We start from the raw sequence: 21,518 nt of genomic DNA, 5'->3' as shown, positions 1-21,518 counted from the left end.
AAAAGAGTAGACCAGAGAGCACACCCCTTTCATCAAGACCGCACTCAAATGAGTAGCCTGTTCTTCCCATAGCCGTCACCCACTGCATAAAAGCTGGAAGTTACAGGCAAGAACGCCAAGCTTCGCCTTGAAGAATTTAACGATACTGGCATTAGGTGCGGAGCTAGTGTAGCTTATTGATTAGTTATGGGAAGCTCTTGACAACTGATAGCGTGTAACTTGTATGCGGCCGCAAAATGTGACGAATAGTACGCAGATAAAAACAATACATTATATATATATTTTTTAAATATGTAGTTTAAAGAGACGTTTCTGTAAAATATTTATTCATATCACCATGCAGCCGTAAACTTCAACTCCTTCGAAGTGGATGTGTATTTTCAGCTTCAACACTTAGTTTGAACAAGATGGAAGTTATCACACCGTAAACGTTCTGCGGTGACTGACGAGATGGGAAAATGGGAGATATCAATGGTAATTTCCAATGATGTGCATAAGAATTTTGTGGTTGTATGACATGCGTTATCTTATTAGTTTTACTGTATTTTAAGAACTATAATGTAATGTAGGCTATTTGAATCATAGGTTATGCACTGTTTGAACAGAGTCATATGCGGTTAATAGCCTAATTTCTCTTCTTACACCTGTTGGGCATAAATCAGACAGTGCTGTCTTTGTCAGAGCGTTATAGACATGTGTAGCTATAGCCCAATAATGGACTAAATGAGCCTAACGTTACTCCGTATTTTCTAAGGACCTTGGATGTTCTGTTTCGAGGTGAATTGGTTATGGCAGCCAAATACACCATCTAAACGTGAATCGATTCACAATTGCGGTATGATTTTTAGGAACATAAAGCCCTCTACTTTCATGTCACATCAAAATATAGGCTTAATATACACTTACTGTACACGGTTTAACACAGTTGCAGCAGACAGTATTTTTCAGTGACAACACTTTGTGGCGTCAGTCTTCTGTTTACACACAGGTTTTTGGAGAAGCGGTTAATTAGCATAGGCAGTGGACTCTTTTCTGTGGTCTGTTTTCTGTAAACAAGCGCTGTAACATGGAAATATGGCTGTGTGTGAACCCTAACTCTATAAAGGTGGGTAGTAGTGTAATATTTAAAATAAAAAATATATTATTATTTCTTGCTGATATGAAACAGATACCTGAGAAGACAACGGTCCTCGTCAGAGGAGGCTGGAGCAATTAAGAGGACTGGCTCATTGTAAAGGCTGGAATGGAGTTCATTGAATTGTATCAAACATATGGAAACCATAAGATTGAATCCGTTACATTACTCCATTCCATCCATTACAATGAGCCTGTCCTCGTATAGCTCTTCTTATTAGCCCCCACCTGTCCTTATGTTTCCTTCGTGTTAACACTTAGAGCAAACGTCTAATTTCTTAACAAAACTCCCCTGGCCAGAAGGCGTCTATGAATGGGCTAATGTGCAGCTAATGAATAAGGCAGCAACACTGCAACATATTGCCAATGCATGCATCTTGCATGGATGTACAGTATATCCTGTGAATGCATATAAATCAGTGAGACTATTATTTGCATCATTGTCCTGTGACGACCGATGGTGCCTCTTTTAGTCTCATGGTCTATTTATTAGATAAAACTGCCTTAATGGAAAAACGAGTATTAGACCTATAACTGGTTTTCAACAATACATGGTGATATCATAATGCTAACAGATTAATAGACGCTAAACGCTTTAGCAACTATTTGACAATAGTATTTTCTGATCGGGGCAGTTTTGTTAGGACCCCAGACACTCGTTCTACACGTTACAACGCATCACTTGCGGCATGGTATTGCAAACAAGGATCGTGTTTCATATCGGCGACAATTACATTTTACTACCGACCTTTTAGGGTTAGTGTTCCTACACGGCCACATCTCCATGTTACATCGTTTGTTTACGGAAGACATAGGCTAAATTGCTGTCTAACGTTCTCCGTTAACCTGTGTGTAAGCATACCTGGGAGGAAGTGTAGTTCGTCACTGGAGGCACACACAGTTTGTGGATCTGTGCAAAGCTACAACAGTAAGTTATCTTACTTGAACATTATTTTCGTTGATATGAAAGATAAGGTGCATATCGGAATGTGTTTAGAAAACCGGTTTGAAAGCTATGATTTATGTTTCTAAACATTAAAATAAAGCATCGAAATTGTAGTTCGGGGAAGAAGGGTTTTCGAGAGCTATCCTGATATAATTTGTATCATTATGTTTAGTCTCAATATTGGACAATTCTTGTCTGTTTTGAATTTAGTTTGGTGCACCTAAGACTAAGATAAATATGTTACTGTATTGTATCCTTGCCCATAGAATTAGGATATCTGCAGCGGAGTCAATCACCACCTTCCGGAGACACCTGAAACCCCACCTCTTTAAGGAATACCTAGGATAGGATAAAGTAATCCTTCTCCCCCCCCCCCCCCCCCCCCTTAAAAGACCTAGATGCACTATTGTAAAGTGGCTGTTCCACTGGATGTCATAAGGTGAACGCACCAATTTGTAAGTCGCTCTGGATAAGAGCGTCTGCTAAATGACTTAAATGTAAAATGTAAAAAATCTGTGCCTTGGCCTCATGTAGGCCTACAGATAATGTAATGCAGTATTCCATAAAGGACAATGGTGTGATATTGGTCCCCTCGCGACACCGATAATAGTGTCTCTCTTTCTTGGCCTGGTCTTTTGTCAGGTGTGTATAATTAGGTTGTGACGCACGTCTGCCTGCCTTGTACCTCAGTAACCCTCTGTAATTTAGGAGCTGGGTAATGATTATAATGTGCCTTGAGTGCTCTGCCCACCATACGCATCTGCACGTCTGTCAGATGGCATATGACTTAAAATGTTCTGATTTTCTTTGAGCATACATGGATAATATCAGTGCCAACGTTAAAACCAGACTGTTTTACTTCTGACAGGGACATAGGGAGGAAAGCCTAAATTATATCAGAAAGCGGTGGACAGATATGAGGGGCGTGTATTAGAACAGAGAGATTGATTGGGGGCTAGTGACATACTTGTATGTAGGACTGCGTGGGTGGAGGGATACAGGGGCAAGACAAAGTATGTGAACTATTTGGAAATAACTGGATTTCTGCATAAATTGGTCATACAATTTGATCTGATCTTCATCTATGTCACAACAATAGACAAACAGTCTGGTTAACCAATTTAGGTCATCCAGGTAATTCCAAAGTGTTCACATACTTATTCTTGCCACTGTCAATTTAATAGGTTACATATTTTGAAGGGGATTATGCTGATTTATTTAATATTTCTTTGATCATGTTGTTTGAATTATTTGACCCAGGTGCCGTCTCTTTGTACCACATTGCTCTTGTCCTCAATAGGAAAGCTGTGTACCCTTTCATGTTGTTCTGTACCAATGTTCTTTGGAATACATTAGAGTCAAGTTCCTTGTCCTGCTAAATATGTAGACTATTGTATGAAATGTTGTAATTGGGTAAATCCATTTGAATTCAGTCACTTTTTGACAGCACCCCTTTTGATTTGAAGAAAACCTTCCATACATATTTGCCCATTGTAGAAGTGCTCAGAAAGTGACTTTTTGGATCTGAATGTCAAAACAGAGAAAGGTGCTTAAAGTTGACCTATTTTGCATACCGTACCATGAGACATCCATGCCTTCATCACTGGAAAATATATATATTTTTAACCTTAAACATAAATTATATATTTGTTCAAATTGGCACATGTTGTAGTTTAGACCCTATTTGACATAATCTGAGGCCTGCCATCAGTTGAGACACAACATGCTCTTGAATACAGGCTGGGTAATCATTTACGTTAGAGGTTAAAAAAATAAAATAAAAAACATAATTTGTATTAAATAAATGAGTTTGACAAACCCTGTTTAACCATGTATCTTTTCCAATGATTAAGAAATGGATGTCTGATGGTGTGGTGGGGTATGCAAAATGGGGAAACTTTGAGCACCTCTATCTCCTGAATGTTTTGCCATTCATGTCCAACAAGTCATTTTCTGAGCACTTCTTCCATCATCAAACATGTATGGGGGGAAAAAGGGATGCTGTCAAAGTGATTGAATATCTCAATTTCTGCTCAGTGTTTTCTCTAACGTAAACAGTACAGTGTTTCTAAGAGATTTGAATTAAACCTTTAAAGCGAAGATTTGGATGAGATTTCTATCTTTGCTAAACCAACGTGTGAATACCCTGAGACAAATCTGTGATGGTGTGTGTGTACAGATGTAAACATGAGTTTCTCTTTTCACCTGTCTGCTGAATAACTGATAAACCCAAAGCTCTCCCTGTATCACAGACCTCCCAGCTGAATAACTGATAAACCCAAAGCGCTCCCTGTAATCACAGACCTCCCAGCTGAATAACTGATAAACCCAAAGCCCTCCCTGTATCACTCCCTGTATCACAGACCTCCCAGCTGAATAACTGATAAACCCAAAGCGCTCCCTGTATCACAGACCTCCCAGCTGAATAACTGATAAACCCAAAGCGCTCCCTGTATCACAGACCTCCCAGCTGAATAACTGCTAAACCCAAAGCGCTCCCTGTATCACAGACCTCCCAGCTGAATAACTGATAAACCCAAAGCGCTCCCTGTATCACAGACCTCCCAGCTGAATAACTGATGAACCCAAAGCGCTCCCTGTATCACAGACCTCCCAGCTGAATAACTGATAAACCCAAAGCGCTCCCTGTATCACTCCCTGTATCACAGACCTCCCAGCTGAATAACTGATAAACCCAAAGCGCTCCCTGTATCACAGACCTCCCAGCTGAATAACTGATAAACCCAAAGCGCTCCCTGTATCACAGACCTCCCAGCTGAATAACTGATGAACCCAAAGCGCTCCCTGTATCACTCCCTGTATCACAGACCTCCCAGCTGAATAACTGATAAACCCAAAGCGCTCCCTGTATCACTCCCTGTATCACAGACCTCCCAGCTGAATAACTGATAAACCCAAAGCGCTCCCTGTATCACAGACCTCCCAGCTGAATAACTGATAAACCCAAAGCTCTCCCTGTATCACAGACCTCCCAGGTGAATAACTGATAAACCCAAAGCGCTCCCTGTATCACAGACCTCCCAGGTGAATAACTGATAAACCCAAAGCGCTCCCTGTATCACAGACCTCCCAGGTGAATAACTGATAAACCCAAAGCGCTCCCTGTATCACAGACCTCCCAGGTGAAGTGTCTACATTTTGCTCACACGGAGGGCATGCCTCTGAATAGGCTTACTGTGATGGACCATAAACATCAATCTGGTCTTAAAGCTGGTCATTATGGTCTGTAGGCTCTGTCCTGTCAGTGGTCTACTGCCCATAGACAGCTATTATACACATGAGCTGAAATGTCTGTGTTGCATGTGAGGTCCAGTTTGTTGTTGTGTGAGCCTCATAGCCGCCTCATCACTGTGGATCAGGGGGGTTTAGGTGGTTTGCATGTCAGCGGGTCACCTCTGCTTGTTTGTTAGTGGTCAACTATGGCTATTATTACCTGCTAATGATCCACCTTTTGACCTCTGTGTTTCCAAAAACTAAAATGAGGTGTCTAGTCCAGTATGCGTCAATACAAGAGTAATAGAAGATTGAAGGAATTGAAAGGAGCGCCAGTCTCCCCGTCTCACCGTGTGAGTTCCTCCTTCCCACCCAGAACCCAGTGCAGGAGTGGGGGGAGGAGTTTGAGGAGGGGGCGTTGTATGGGATCACCCTGCGTCGGGAGCCCGTCCAGATACCAGCCAGCCCCACCGAGGCCCGGCCATGCGTTGCCTTCATCCAGTACCGAACCTGCAAGGTGCGCAGGCTGAAGGCAGCCACCCTGAACCGGCTGGTGAGCCACCTCCTGGACCCCTGTTGCCAGGAGCCCGACTACAGACGGATCTTTCTGTCCACCTACCAGACCTTCACCACTACCAGTGCACTCATTGAGCTGCTCTTCCAGAGGTGGGCCATGTCATTAAGTTTACAGTACTCATAACTGCTGTTATGTTTCACCTGACCATTGTCTCAGACCATAATGCAGAAGCTATTTCACTGTTAAAATGATACAGTATGAAATTAGGTGAGCAGGTTGTTTGACCTCTATAGTTTGAAAACACTTTGACGTTCTAGTTTTACTGCTTATTAAAACCCATCTTCTATACAATACATTTTGGGTGAAATGGCCAAAAAATGTCTGTCTTCACCCACCTTTCTGCAAACACAACTCTTTTGACACATTCCGAGTTATCACAGTAACAAATAAGATTAGCTAAATTGAATGTTATGTTGGATACAGATGAGAGGGTATGTCGAGAGTGGTCTTTTTTGAACAACACCTCTCGCTGTGTATGCAAAGTCACTTAGTTTCGTCACATTTTTTTCTTTCTTGCCTCCCTCACAAAATTACTATCTCAGCATCTTTGATGTAATGATAATAAGCACCCAGCAGGTAGTTAGCCATTACAGGTTTTACAACAACAACAATTATTTGCTGAGTTTGGAGTGAGGTCAGGATAACAACAGAGCATAGAGACAGACCAAAGAAAAACAGTCTGAAGAAGAATGGACCACTGTCCTGTTGGTCACAATCACAGTTTAGATGAGTCTGACACTCTTCCTAATTGTTCTCACAGGGACAATGGGGCTTCAGACGTGTACAACAGTGAATGTCACAGGAGGTGAGCTGGCTGCTTTTCCCTTGATCACATTTATTTCCTTGACTCTGAAACAGGGAAGACATTGTTTCATCACGTTGTCTCCTCAGGCGTCTGTTGCCCCTGATCCAGACTTGGTTGGAGGAGAACAGTGAGGACTTCCGGGATCCTCCTCAGCACCCCTCCCTAAGGCTGCTGATCGACCACCTGCACCTGTCCTCCTTCTGTTCACTGGCCCAGCGCTCTGAAACTCTGCTTAAGAAGTTCCATAGAGAAGGTACAGGATCCACTTGTTTTTCCTAACCTTTTCTTTGAATTGCCTTTGATTTTGATACCATTGTTGATCCCCTTCTGTCATTCCTCTCTCCCTTTAATAGAAATGGATACTGGTGGCCATTCTTCCCAGGCTGAGGTTAATCAGGAAGATGAGGGCTCAGGGGAAGAAGTCCTAGAATGGGACAGCCCGCTGGATCAGGGTGACATCATGGACTTCTCAGTCACAGGCATCGCAGAACAGCTCACCCGACTGGATGCTGTAAGTGTCAATCATGGCAGATCATTTCTGGCTCTTAATATGCGTCCTCAGGAGTGGATTGCTAACACTCTTTTTCCATTTTTACCTTCCTTATCTGTGCGTCTCTCAGGGGCTGTTTGGGAAGGTGGTTCCCTACCAGTGTCTGGGCTGTGTGTGGTCCCAGAGAGACAAGAAGGAGAACCTGTCTGCTACCGTCAGCGCCACCATTGCCCAGTTTAATGAAGTCACCAACCGAGTTATCACCTCCCTGCTCTGCCGGCCCACCTCCAGCCCCACTTCCGTCCACAGGGCCTCCAGCCCAGCTCAGAGGGCCTGCGTCATTGAGAAGTGGATCAGAGTAGGACAGGTCAGACACGTCTAGTAACTTGGACCATTTGAGGGATGGTCCAAGTGCAGCCTTCTTACACATCTAAACTTTAACCTGTATCCTGGTTCTCAGTGCATTCAGTTGTAAGTCCCTAGTCAGTCTCTAACTTGTGACTGTTTTCTGAAACAGGAGTGTCGGCAGCTGAAGAATTTCTCCTCTTTGAGGGCCATCCTGTCTGCCCTACAGTCCAATGCTGTCTACAGGCTGAGGAAGACGTGGGCTGCTGTGTGTAGGTACGGACTGTCGGGTCACACTGCAAGGGTTAGCTGAGTCATGAAGCTAGAGGGCCAATAACATTGATTGAATATGGCAACAAAAAAAATGAACAAGGGTGTCCTTATCCTCTGAGAATGTAAGGCTTAGTAAGGAAATTATTTACTAGTAATTGACCTACATTGTTCAACTAACCTTAGTTTGTACTTCATGCCATAACTATGTAATAAACCATTTTTATTTATTGTGTCAGTCAAGAATAGTTGAACAATAATTTTAGGTCAACATGCCATGCCTTACCAACTCTAAATCCCTTTGAAGCTTCAAGGATATCTTTTGTAATAAAGTTGCTCTCTTGTCTGAGTGTTATTTTTGGATTGATTTAATTGGTTTGTTCTTCTTCAGGGACAGCATGTCCATCTTTGATAACCTCTGTGAAACCTTCCCTGATGAGAACTGTGTGTTGAGCAACAGAGAGATCAGTGTGGAGGTAAGAATCAAGTACATTAAGGAAAATTATTTCACTTCATTTTTTAAAAACTTGCGTCTCTGCACAAATGTATGCTTTCTTTTTACAACGATAATGCAGACGATATGACACTGTTGAACTACTTTCAATATGGAGTGTTTTATTGTTTTGAGAGCAGTTGACCTTTACTTACATCTTCAAGCACCTTGATATTCTACTTTTACGACTTATTAAAACCCATTTTTCTGTCAAGTTAATGTTTAGTGAAATTGCGTAACAGTGTGTTAATAGTAAGCCATTGTCCCAAAGCAAAAGAGAGGGTGTTCTATTTTTCTGTCGGCTCTGGGTGTTTGTGTCAAATCTTCACTAGGTCTGGTTACAGTGAGCGGGCTCAAAAGTAATATTCTACACATTGCTCAGAATTTCCAAATAAGCTGATATAACATCATTGTCAACAAACACTACACTAATGACAATTTCACCAGTAGTTCCTTGAGAAACACCTTCATTTGCCTCACATCTTTATTTAATTTTACTGTATTGCTCCACCCCTTGTTCAACTGGACTGTTCCAGAAAAATACACTGCTCAAAAAAATAAAGGGAACACTTAACTTAGGGATGATGCGGAATTGAGTTCCTGTGCAGGAACATAAATCAGCGGAAATTTCAGAGCGCCACCTATAGTTTTCGATAAAACTCAAACTTTCATTAAAACACACATGCAAGGTACTCAATTAAAGCTACACTCGTTGTGAATCTAGCCAACATGTCAGATTTGTAAAATGCTTTTCGGCGAAAGCATGAGAAGCTATTATCTGATAGCATGCACCCCCCAAAATACCTGAACGAGACCTAAACAAAAGATTTTGCGGTAGCCGGCGCTACACAAAACGCAGAAATAAAATATAAAACATTCATTACCTTTGACGAGCTTCTTTGTTGGCACTCCTATATGTCCCATAAACATCACAATTGGGTCTTTTTCCTGATTTAAATCCGTCATTGTATAGCCAAAATGTCATTTTATGAAGGCCGGTCTGATCCAGGAAAATTCACCTTTACAAGACGCAACGTCACTTTTTAAAATGACAAAAGTTGCCTATAAACTTTTACAATTCACTTCAAACTACTTTTGTAAACCAACTTTAGGTATTAATAAACGTTAATAATCTATCAAATTGATCACGGGGCGATCTGTATTCGATAGCAGCAAGTCTTCAAATCATCGTCCATGTTTTCACTTTCATAACATCCTCCGGTGCGCCCCAAGACAGGAAGTGCCTATACGTCATCTCACCAAGGATAAACCAGCCATGAAAGGCGACATCGTGTGGAAGCTGTAGGGATTCTAATCGGATCCTCATCTATTTTCTATCGCCTTAAACAATACATTGACTGGCGGATGAATATTTCTTTTTTGTTTTTGGTGAACAGTTTTCCCATGGATTTTTACTCCTAAACTAGTTCTGTTATAGCCACAGACACGATTTAACCAGTTTTAGAGACTTCAGAGTGTTTTCTATACACACATACTTATCATATGCATATACTATATTTCTGGCATGAGTAGCAGGACTTTGAAATGTTGCGTGATTTTTTACAAAAAGCTGCGGAAATTCGCATCATCCCTAACAGGTTTTAAACAACACAATGTAACTCCAAGTCAATCACACTTCTGTGAAACCAAACTGTCCACTTAGGAAGCAACACTGATTGACAATAAATTTCACATGCTGTTGTGCAAATGGAATAGACAACAAGTGGAAATTATAGGCAATTAGCAAGACACCCCCAATAAAGGAGTGGTTCTGCAGGTGGTGACCACAGACCACTTCTCAGTTCCTATGCTTCCTGGCTGATGTTTTGGTCACTTTTGAATACTGGCGGTGCTTTCACTCTAGTGGTAGCATGAGACGGAGTCTACAACCCACACAAGTGGCTCAGGTAGTGCAGCTCATCCAGGATGGCACATCAATGTGAGCTGTGGCAAGAAGGTTTGCTGTGTCTGTCAGCGTAGTGTCCAGAGCATGGAGGCGCTACCAGGAGACAGGCCAGTACATCAGGAGATGTGGAGGAGGCCGTAGGAGGGCAACAACCCAGCAGCAGGACCGCTACCTCCGCCTTTGTGCAAGGAGGAGCAGGAGGAGCACTGCCAGAGCCCTGCAAAATGACCCCCAGAAGGCCACAAATGTGCATGTGTCTGCTCAAACGGTCAGAAATAGACTCCATGAGGGTGGTATGAGGGCCCGACGTCCACAGGTGGGGGTGGTGCTTACAGCCCAACACCGTGCAGGACGTTTGGCATTTGCCGGAGAACACCAAGATTGGCAAATTTGCCACTGGCGCCCTGTGCTCTTCACAGATGAAAGCAGGTTCACACTGAGCACATGTGACAGACATGACAGTCTGGAGACGCCGTGGAGAACGTTCTGCTGCCTGCAACATCCTCCAGCATGACGGGTTTGGCGGTGGGTCAGTCATGGTGTGGGGTGGCATTTCTTTGGGGGGCCGCACAGCCCTCCATGTGCTCGCCAGAGGTAGCCTGACTGCCATTAGGTACCGAGATGAGATCCTCAGACCCCTTGTGAGACCTTATGCTGGTGCGGTTGGCCCTGGGTTCCTCATAATGCAAGACAATGCTAGACCTCATGTGGCTGGAGTGTGTCAGCAGTTCCTGCAAGAGGAAGGCATTGATGCTATGGACTGGCCCGCCTGTTCCCCAGGCACATCTGGGACATCATGTCTCGCTCCATCCACCAACGCCACGTTGCACCACAGACTGTCCAGGAGTTGGCGGATGCTTTAGTCCAGGTCTGGGAGGAGATCCCTCAGGAGACCATCCGCCACCTCATCAGGAGCATGCTCAGGCGTTGTAGGGAGGTCATCCAAGCACGTGGAGGCCACACACACTACTGAGCCTCATTTTGACTTGTTTTAAGGACATTACATCAAAGTTGGATCAGCCTGTAGTGTGGTTTTCCACTTTAATTTTGAGTGTGACTCCAAATCCTGACCTCCATGGGTTGATAAATTTGATTTCCATTGATAATTTTTGTGTGATTTCGTTGTCAGCACATTCAACTATGTAAAGAAAAAGTATTTAATAAGAATATTTCATTCATTCAGATCTAGGATGTGTTATTTTATTGTTCCCTTTATTTTTTTGAGCAGTGTAGTTTAATGTGCTCCCTGTGTCTGTATTAACAGGCTCACAGAAATTGTGCTTTTGACAGATGTTCTTATCAAAATGTTCCTTAGCACAAAACTGCTTTTGTTCACGTTTGCATGGATTTTAAAAGCTCAATATATTGTTTACATAATGAGTGTGTGTGTGTGTGTGTGTGTGTGTGTGTGTGTGTGTGTGTGTGTGTGTGTGTGTGTGTCTAAGAACAACCAATGTGGTGTTGACCCCATAAGCTGGTAAAGGAAATTCTGACCTAGACCAGATTTGACTGACTCTTTGCATATGCTGTAGGTCATTGCAGATGAGTGGACAGGTTGACAATGGAAGGGCATAAATACAGACTGAATTTAGCTTCTATCTGACCCCTTTTCAGGATGGAAGCCAAACAGCCATGGATAACATTTCTCCCAAGATATCCAAGCGATGTCCTATTGCCAGACAGATGGTAAGCGATACTTCGGAGAGAGATTGAGTAAGAGACATTGCAGACATGATATGTAGACATGAGAAATATCTATATATAGTGGGGGTCATTAAGTTTGAGTTTAGCTTTCTCTTCTTTCCATGCAACATTAAATGGACAGAAATGATAGCAGAGGCCTCCTGAGTGGCGTACAGCCTGGGGTTTTATCCCAGGCTGTGTCACACCCGGCCGTGACCGGGAGTCCCATAGGGCGGCGCACAATTGGCCCAGCGTCATCCGATTAGGGGAGGGTTTGGCTGGAGGAGGCTTTACTTGGCTCATTGCACTCTAGAGACACGTTGTGGTAGGCTGGGCAACTGCAAACTGACTTTGGTCGTCAGTTGAACGGTGCTTCCTCCGACACATTGGTGCAGCTGGCTTCCGGGTTGAGCGGGTGTTAAGAAGCACAGCTTCCCTCTCGGATGGCGCAGTGGTCTAAGGTACTGCATCGCAGTGCTAGCTGTGCCGCCAGAGATTCTGGGTTCGAGCCCAGGCTCTGTTTCAGGCGGCTGCGACCAGGAGGTCCATGGGGGCGATGCACAATTGGCCCAGCGTCGTCCAGGTTAGGGAGGGTTTGGCCGGCAGGGATATCCTTGTCTCATCGTGCACTAGCACCTCCTGTGGCGGGCCGGGCGCAGTGCACGCTGACCAGGTCGCCAGGTGTATGGTGTTTCCTCCGTCACATTGGTGCGGCTGGCTTCTGGGTTGGATGTGCGTTGTGTCAAGAAGCAGCGCGGCTTGGTTGGGTTGTTTCAGAGGACGCATGGCTCTCGACCTTCGCCTCTACTAAGTCCGTACAGGAGTTGCAGCGATGAGACAAGACTGTAACTACTACCAATTGGATACCACGAAATTGCGGAGAAAAAAGAAGAAGAAGCGCGGCTTGGGGGGGGGGGGGGTCATGTTTCGGAGGACGAATGAGTCGACCTTCGCCTCTCCCGAGCCCATTGGGGAGTTGCAGCGATGAGACAAGATTGCAATTGGATATCAAGAAAAAGGGGGGTATAAAATAGAAATGATAGCAGAATTCTGTGTATCTGAAAGTTAAAAAAAAGTTTATTATAAGCTGCTATCGGGGGGGGGGGGGGAGTAATCCTAGTATACTACTCAGTATTTTGCGGGGGCAGTTTCTGCTTCTTGAAGTCACATGTAGCCCCCTAACCCCATAAGCTCTTAACCCACAAGAGGGTACAGTGATTCCCCTGGAGGAAAAATCTATTCAAAGACTGAGAGAGTCATGTGTGGCAAAAGGAAGCCATCCTATCCTTAGCCACTGATGTTTCAAATGGCCACAGATTACTAGGCTATGAAAGGACAGTAATCATAGACCAATACCTTTTCTAGCTTCATATGCACATTCTCTAAAGCTGTATTACTAGAATCCTCTGCTGACATGCTGTCTCTGTACTGTCGTCTCCTCAGAGCACCTCCGGTGGGGTGGTTCCTTACCTGGGCACGTACCTGACTATCCTCACAATGCTGGACACTGCTCTACCAGATACTGTGGAGGTAAGCAAACAGCCATTGAAACAGACTGCTCAGTTATGGCAGCTACTTTAAGTTAATTCTATATTTGCCTTCTTCTAGTGGATTACTATCTTAATGTTTAATATTGATAATAAATCTTCCATATTGTCAAGTATAATAGCATGTTGTGTTATTTTTGACAGGGGGACCTCATAAACTTTGAAAAGAGGAGGAGGGTAAGTTGTTGCTGTTGGGATTTTACGTAAAGAAAACGAAAGATGCAGTACAAACGTGTCTAAATATTTCACTCTTGTTATAGGACTTGACATGCATTGAATTTGGTGGCACACTCACCACCACATTGTAGTGGTACTTTCACATGCCGAAGGGAAAAGTGCACACCTTTATGCTTAAGGATGTTTGCTTACTGCTCTAAATGACTCCTAGCCTTTATTGGAGTCCCATGACTGTTAAAAGTGTTGTCAGGTGTTACTAGTTCAGGACAAGTTACATAACAACCACACAGCTGACGTGGGCTCATGATCTCCCTCTCTCTCTGCAGGAGTTTGAGATTCTCTCTCAGATCCGGCAGCTCCAAGCCTCCTGCTCTCAGTACAACCTGCCCCATCACACCAGGATCACTGCCTGGTTGCAGGGCCAGAAGCTGCTCACTGACCAGGAGAGGTGAGAACCTGTCCCCCACTGATTTTATGGTAGATCAATGAGGAGATAGAGCTGGTGAGCTTTGTAAGGGTTAAGGGGGCATAATCATGTCTTAAAATGATGCCCCTTATAGGCCAATAAACCCTTTATACAACCTGAATTGTCTCTTTCTAATATACTGTATACCCAAATGTACTACTCAAATGACATGTAAAACACAATTCCCATAATCCCTACCCTGGTTTTGCCTGTTAAGGAAATTTATAGAAAACCCATCTAGAGCTGGGGTTGACACAGGGTTGCAGTGTGTTTAGGCTTTTAGAATCAGATGTGCTAGTGCAGTGCTGGAAAAAAGGCTGTATACATTTAGACAAGTCCACCCTGACTTCAGGCCTCATAAGTGTTTTCTATGTGTTCTGCCACAGCTATGAACTGTCCAGAAACCTGGAGCCTCCAATAGACCTCTGCTCCCCAAGTGCCCGGAGCCACCGTTTGCTCAGCAAGAAACTGTCCTCGTGAGTACTGAACACTTCGCTTAACAGCAGTTGCCATCTTGTTAATTGTAATCAAGACAATAGTATTCACCCCATCTCTAATATACAGTTGGAAGTCGGAGGTTTACATACACCATAGCCAAATACATTTAAACTCAGTTTTTCACAATTCCTGACATTTAATCCGAATAAAAATCCCTGTTTTAGGTCAGTTAGATTACCACTTTATTTTAAGAATGTGAAATGTCAGAATAATAGTAGAGAGAGTGATTTATTACAGCTTTTATTTATTTCATCACATCCCTAGTGGGTCAGAAGTTTACATACACTCAATTAGTATTTGGTAGCATTGCCTTTAAATTGTTTAACTTGGGTCAAATGTTTCAGGTAACCTTTCATAAGCTTACCACAATAACGAGTGAATTTTGGCCCATTCCTCCTGACAGAGCTGGTGTAACTGAGTCAGGTTTCTAGGCCTCCTTGCTCGCACACACTTTTTCAGTTCTGCCCACAAATGTTCTATGGGATTAAGATCAGGGCTTTGTGATGGCCACTCCAATACATTGACTTCGTTGTCCTTAAGCCATTTTGCCATAACTTTGGAAGTATGCTTGGGGTCATTGTCCATTTGGATGACCCATTTGCGACCAAGCTATAACTTCCTCACTGATGTCTTGAGATGTTTCAATAAATCCACATAAATTTCTTTCCTCATGAGGCCATCTATTTTTTGAAGTGCACCAGCCCCTCCTTCAGCAAAGCATCCCCACAACATGATGCTGCCACCCCTGTGCTTCATGTTTGGGATGGTGTTCTTTGGCTTGCAAGCCTCCCCCCTTTTCCTCCAATCATAATGATGGTCATTATGGCCAAACAGTTATATTTTTGTTTCATCAGACCAGAGGACATTTCTCCAAAAAGTACGATATTTGTCCCCATGTGTAGTTGCAAACCGTAGTGTGGCTTTTTTATGTTGGTTTTGGAGCAGTGGCTTCTTCCTTCATGAGCGGCCTTTCAGGTTATGTCGATATAGGACTCGTTTTGCTGTGGATATAGATACTTTTGTACCTGTTTTCCTGCAGGATCTTCACAAGGTCTTTTGCTGTTGTTCTGGGATTGATTTGCACTTTTCGCATCAAAGTACGTTCATCGCTAGGAGATAGAACTCGTCTCCTTCCTGAGGGGTATGACGGTTGCGTGGTCCCATGGTGTTTATACTTGCGTACTATTGTTTGTACAGATGAATGTGGTACCTTCAGGTGTTTGGAAATTGCTCCCACGGATGAACCAGACTTGTGGAGGTCTACAATTGTGTTTCTGAGTTCTTGGCTGATTTCTTTTGATTTTCCCATGATTTCAAGCAAAGAGCCACTGAGTTTGAGGGTAGGCCTTGAAATACATCCACAGGTACACCTCCAATTGACTCAAATGATGTCAATTAGCCTATCAGAAGCTTCTAAAGCCATGACATCATTTTCTGGAATTTTTCAAGCTGTTTAAAGGCACAGTCAACTTAGTATATGTAAACTTCTGACCCACTGGAATTGTGATACAGTGAATTATAAGTAAAATAATCTGTCTTTAAACAATTGTTGGAAGAAGGACTTGTGTCATGCACAAGGTAGATGTTCTAACCGACTTGCCAAAACTATAGTTTGTTAACAAAACATTTGTGGAGTGGTTGAAAAATAACCTAAGTGTATGTAAACTTCCGACTGTATACAACTATTGTAAAATTGTTGTAAATAATCAAGAACTGTAAAAGAACAATGACAAAATGCAGTATTTAAGGTTTTACTAGTGTACGTTGACCACATTTGTTAATTTAGTGGAAAGTTCTAACTGTGTGTATTTGCAGACTCCTGAAAGTGAGTGAGGGATCCAGCAGGAAAACCCATGCAGACGAGATCAGTGTGTCGTCTTCAGGGTCCAGTGGCTCTGAGATGGAGGATCTCTCCACCCCTCCCTCCACACTCCGACTGCAGGTACAGCTCTCTCCTATCCCCTTTATTCATGCCTCTGACTGTCTCTCTCTTTCTGTCAGTCATTGCACACCCTGGTTAAAGTGGTTTCAAATGTTTTAATAGAACACACTGTACTACAAAACATCCTGTAGTTACACTTTACAAATACCAGTAGGTACACCATGAAGCAATTCAACCTCCCATTCATAACAGTGATCCCCATTGACATCTCATTGAAAGTGATGTCCTTGAGAACTGGAATGTCAATTGACCAGGTCCTTGAAGCCAAGCAGGAGTGGTGTTTGCTTAGCACATGCCTCGCTGGTGAAGCATGGCTCAATACTTCAGTTGTCCACAAATGTGCTGAGGTCAATATCTCAGACAGACAAACTGAAAGACTAATTCATTATTTCCAATGGCACTCATGCATGTTCTGTCTCTCTACCCTGTCCCAGTCTCTGTCCAGCTCCTGTCAAAATGTGGCGGAGGCCTTACCCTCCTCCCCGGATGGCTCCACTCCCTCCAGTTGTTCCTCCAGTTCTCAGCCTGACCTCTCTGCTCCAGTGGCTGGCCACCCTAAACCCATGCTGGCCTCTCATCACAAGCGCTCTGTGTCCATGACCTCCCTCCCCCTCTACAATAGACAGGTGGCTGACTCCTGTATAGTGAGGGTCAGTGTGGAGGCTGGCAACGGAAACATGTACAAGAGCATCCTGGTGAGCTTGGGCTGGGATCTGGTGAGCTTGGGCTGGGATCTGGAGGTAGGGATTATCTTGGGGTCCTGTTATGGAAATGTAAAAGGGATCATGTGTGTAGTACTCTAGCTCTGTACATTTGGTTATGATGAAAACTAAGATAAGAACTGCTGCGTTGGTTACATTTGAGTTATTTGGCAGATGCTCTAATCCAGAGCGACTTAGTTATTGCGTTCATCTTAAGATAGCTAGATGAGACAACCACATATCACAGTCGTAGTAAGTACATTTTTCCTTAATAAAGAAGTTATCAGCAAAGTCGGGGGGGTTGTGTCATTTAAGATACTCTGGTTGGTTGAAGGGAGATTTTGCAGCCAACCCTTCACTTCCTCATTACAGAATATTAACTGCTTGTTTGACTTGTGTCCTTCTCAGCTGACTAGTCAGGACAAAACTGCCCAGGTGATCCAGAGGGCCCTGGAAAAACACAACCTGGAGCACCTGACCTGTCAAGACTTCACCCTCACACAGTTGATCTCCCAGGAAAGAGGTGAGCTAAAACAATCAATGCTCTTACACAGTATATATGCTCACTCAAGGATGCCACATCACTGTGCAGATCAGTGTTGGTCAAGCAAAGATAGTTGTTATAGTTTGGCATTACCTACACTTACCTATAGTATAAATATTACTGAAGATATTGTTGTCCTGGAATGATTGAAGAGGACGTTTTAATAGTGTACGTATACTGTATATAATATTCTCCATTCTCATACCAACCGCCACATCTTCTGTTTTTCAGAGTTGCTCATTCCGGACAAAGCTAACGTCTTCTACGCCATGTGCACGTCGGCGAACTTTGACTTTGTTCTGCACCAGTGTCCACTGGGTCAAAGGAAACCTCTGTGCACTACTTCCAGCCTTGGACGTTATTCAAAGTAGACACCGTTCTATGGCAATGATGAGTAACTGCAAACCAGGACTTCAAAGGATTTTGTACAGACATTTTGCTGTTTTGTAGTTGTTTTTAATAACTTTATTTTATGACAAAAATCATGTTTAAATGTTCCATGATGGACAGACCCCTGCTTGGTTTGTTGTCAAGTGGGTGCCATGAGAGGAACAGGTGGAAGATGATCGTATGATGGCACGTCATGGAAAATACACGTGTGGTGTATATACGTCTGAAGACAACAGATTTGGAACCCATTGAACAGAATGTCCTTTATTTATTGGTGGAGCGACTCTACATGAATTCCACCATTCAACACTCAACATTCCTCACAGACTTCCCTGAGGTGCTTTACTTTGTGGAAAGGAGTCACATTGGAACAGCATCAGCAGTGACTCTCTCCCTCAGTCACACACCAATATACAGACACTTATAGTTGTTTCCTATTGTCTCCTCTCCTCTGAGCAAAACCAGTCACCTACTTGTTTTAATGAGAGAGATGACTGACGTTTCCCAACAGAGAGAAACAATCCATGAGCCTTAAAAGGAAAGTAGGTCACAGGAAACGGCCTGCCACTGCCACCTGAGAAGTGGATGGGAATGTTCTCACCCGGATCACTATGTTCACCAGGGTATCAGCCCGCCGTCATGGTGATACTGATTGGGGCTGTGCGTGCGAAAGGAGGGGCTGGCCTGACTGGCTGGATAGCATTCCACATACACTACAGTCAGTTGCTGTAGAGGGGACACTGACAAACATTTATGGACTCAGGCTGTCAAAGTTTAAATGATGGTGATAATGATGTGTGTGTTGTAAAGGGTTCTGGGTTGCATTTCAGTGTTAATACTTAGTTTTTTTCCTGTTCTTTTTACATTGTTTTCTATTTGTCTCCTATAATGCTCTTGATGATTAAGTGGGCCTCCATGGCTGTGTTGCCTAGCTACCCAAACGCCACGCCCACGGACGTTAGTTTCTCCTCTGCAATGAGTCTGGATCTGAGTGCCTCCCCAATGATTTCTAGAATGGAAATCCATTCTAGACCGTCTGATTGGTCCCAGAAACCGATGGGTTGGGCCAGAGCCAGAACACGTGGGTAAATCGGCGTTTTGAACATTCGTCATTGGCTTTGATATGCTGATGGGTTAGATATGATCAACCGCTGATGCCTTGTTTTGTACAACACCCCTCATTATGACGTCGCCACAAACGACTTCAATGATCGCACTCTCAGACTGAAGTCTGTTACCAACGATAGAGCAGCGGAAGAATTCAGTTTGAGTCGTCAGGCAAGGCTGTGTGCACTTGTCAATTGAATATACAAATATTCTGAAAAAAATATAAAGGCAACAATTTAAACTAATTTTACTGAGTTACAGTTCATATAAGGAAATCAGTCAAAGTAAATAAGTTCATTAGGCCCTAATCTATGGATTTCACATGACTGGGCAGGGGTGCTGCTGTCGGTGGGCCTGGGAGGGCATAGGCCCACCCAGAGTGGCACACACACTGGGGAGCAAGGCCCAGCCAATCAGAATGAGTTTTTCCCCACAAAAGGGTTTTATTACAGACAAATACTCCTCAGTTTCATCAGCTGTCCAGGTGGCTGGTATCAGACGATCCCACAGGTGAAGAAGCCGGATGTGTAGGTCCTGGACTGGCGTGGTTACACGTGGTTCTGAGGCTGGTTGGACGTCTGTCAAATTCTCTAAAACAACATCGGAGACGACTTATGGTAGAGAAATTAACATGCAGTTCTCTGGCAACAGCTCTGGTGGACATTCCCGAGGTCAGCATGCCAATTGCCCATTCCTTCAAAACATCTGTGGCATTGTGTTGTGTGACAACTGCACATTTTAGAGTGGCCTTTTATTGTCTGCAACACAAGCTGCACCTGTGTAATGATCAAGCTGTTTAATCAGCTCCTTGATATGCCACACCTGTCAGGTGGATGGATTATCTTGGCAAAGGAAAAAATGCTCACTAACGGGGATGTAAACAAATTTGTGCACAAAGTTTGAGCGAAATAAGCTTTTTGAGCGTATGGAACATTGTCTGCGATCTTTTATTTCAGCTCATGAAATCATGGGACCAACACTTCACATGTTGCATTTATATTTTTGTTTAGTGTACATTCTAAACCATGCCAGATGAATCACCGATTGATAGGCATTTCCAAAATGCTCTTTAAAAATCAGTGTATGACACTAGGAGTAGCTTAATTTAAATGTTTAGAAGGACTATCATGCAAATAAGTGTTTAATATATTAAAGCTTTCCACTATGATTGAACCAAATTGGTTATGCAACATTCTGAGAAAAGGTGTAAAGAAATTCAAACACTTAGGTGCTATAAATAACTCAGGTGCTTTCATCTGCCAGAGCATTGACGTACCCCTTTCATCCAGGGCTTGAAGATGGGTCATTTGAACCCAGATTTAAATCTAATGTATATTACAAATCTGCCAAAACTGAATTCCCAGAGGTTGCTTAGTTGTCTCTTTGAGATGAATAGCGTTAAAAGTAATTGTAAACTAAAGAGGAAGTGTTAAATATATGGCTTGTACAGTGCTATGTGAAAATACTGCAAACATGAAAAAACTGAATGATTCAAGCAACAGGACATCTCACTTTTACTGAGCTGTCCATTTTCATTGTCTCTCTGCTCCAAATAAAGTTTCTCAACACCTTTTTCTGTGTTTAGGTCAACATTTATTATACTGTATTTCACTGTATGATTCTAAGATGATTGGTTTCCATATATCTGAATATATAGGCTAAATCACACCATTCTGTAAGACTGGCACTTATATTCATGATGTAATTCAGGGTTCCCAAACTGGTGGCATGAATTTGGCCCGCGGGTGATTTTATTTTGCCCCCCAAGTTTCTGAACAAAAAAAAAGAATAAACTTTTATTTGTTTTAGTTGTTGGACATAAAAGACTAAAAACACCAGCAAATCAGGTCCAAGTGATTTTAATTTTGGAAATCTGTTCTAAAGTATTCCCACCCATATTAGAGTGATATACAATGATTGTACAAAACATTAGGAACACCTGCTCTTTCCATTACATAGACTGACCAGGTAAATCCAGGTGAAAGCTATGACTCCTTATTAATGTCACCTGTTAGTGCAGATGAAGGGGAGGAGATGGGTTAAAGAATGATTTTTAAGCCTTGAGACATGGATCCTGAATGTGTGCCATTCAGATGGCAAATGGGCAAGACAAAATATTGAAGTGCCTTTGAACGGGGTAGGTGCCAGGAGCACCGGTTTGAGTGTGTCAAGTACTGCAACGCTGCTGGGTTTTTCCATAGTGATAGGGAAACGAAGCTTCTTGATTAGATTACATTGTGTTTAGTCACAAGTACAGGGAAGC

At 43.1% G+C, this 21,518-nt stretch overlaps 1 protein-coding gene across 2 annotated transcripts; it reads left to right on the top strand.

Annotated features, from left to right (window-relative positions):
- The first annotated feature begins 72 nt into the window (after positions 1-72).
- LOC115110572 (ral guanine nucleotide dissociation stimulator-like 1) lies at positions 73-20,828 on the top strand. Of its 2 annotated transcripts, none has more exons than XM_029636340.2 (17): positions 73-474; positions 5,691-5,980; positions 6,652-6,696; positions 6,783-6,949; positions 7,050-7,207; positions 7,317-7,553; positions 7,704-7,807; positions 8,193-8,277; positions 11,815-11,886; positions 13,327-13,413; positions 13,575-13,607; positions 13,934-14,055; positions 14,460-14,549; positions 16,387-16,513; positions 16,948-17,229; positions 17,623-17,737; positions 17,990-20,828. In XM_029636340.2, the coding sequence occupies exons 1-17, from the start codon at positions 451-453 to the stop codon at positions 18,127-18,129; spliced, it is 2,178 nt and encodes a 725-aa protein (XP_029492200.2). In that variant the 5' UTR covers positions 73-450; the 3' UTR covers positions 18,130-20,828. The 2 variants fall into 2 exon arrangements, with proteins under 2 accessions (XP_029492200.2, XP_029492201.2); XM_029636341.2 differs by having other exon boundaries at positions 74-474; positions 16,948-17,208.
- The last annotated feature ends 690 nt before the right edge of the window (positions 20,829-21,518 follow it).

This window comes from Oncorhynchus nerka, linkage group LG21, assembly GCF_034236695.1.
Source record: "Oncorhynchus nerka isolate Pitt River linkage group LG21, Oner_Uvic_2.0, whole genome shotgun sequence".
Taxonomy (NCBI): Eukaryota; Metazoa; Chordata; class Actinopteri; order Salmoniformes; family Salmonidae; genus Oncorhynchus; species Oncorhynchus nerka.
Note: the sequence above shows the minus strand (reverse complement) of the source record. Positions and strands in the feature narration are given on the sequence as shown.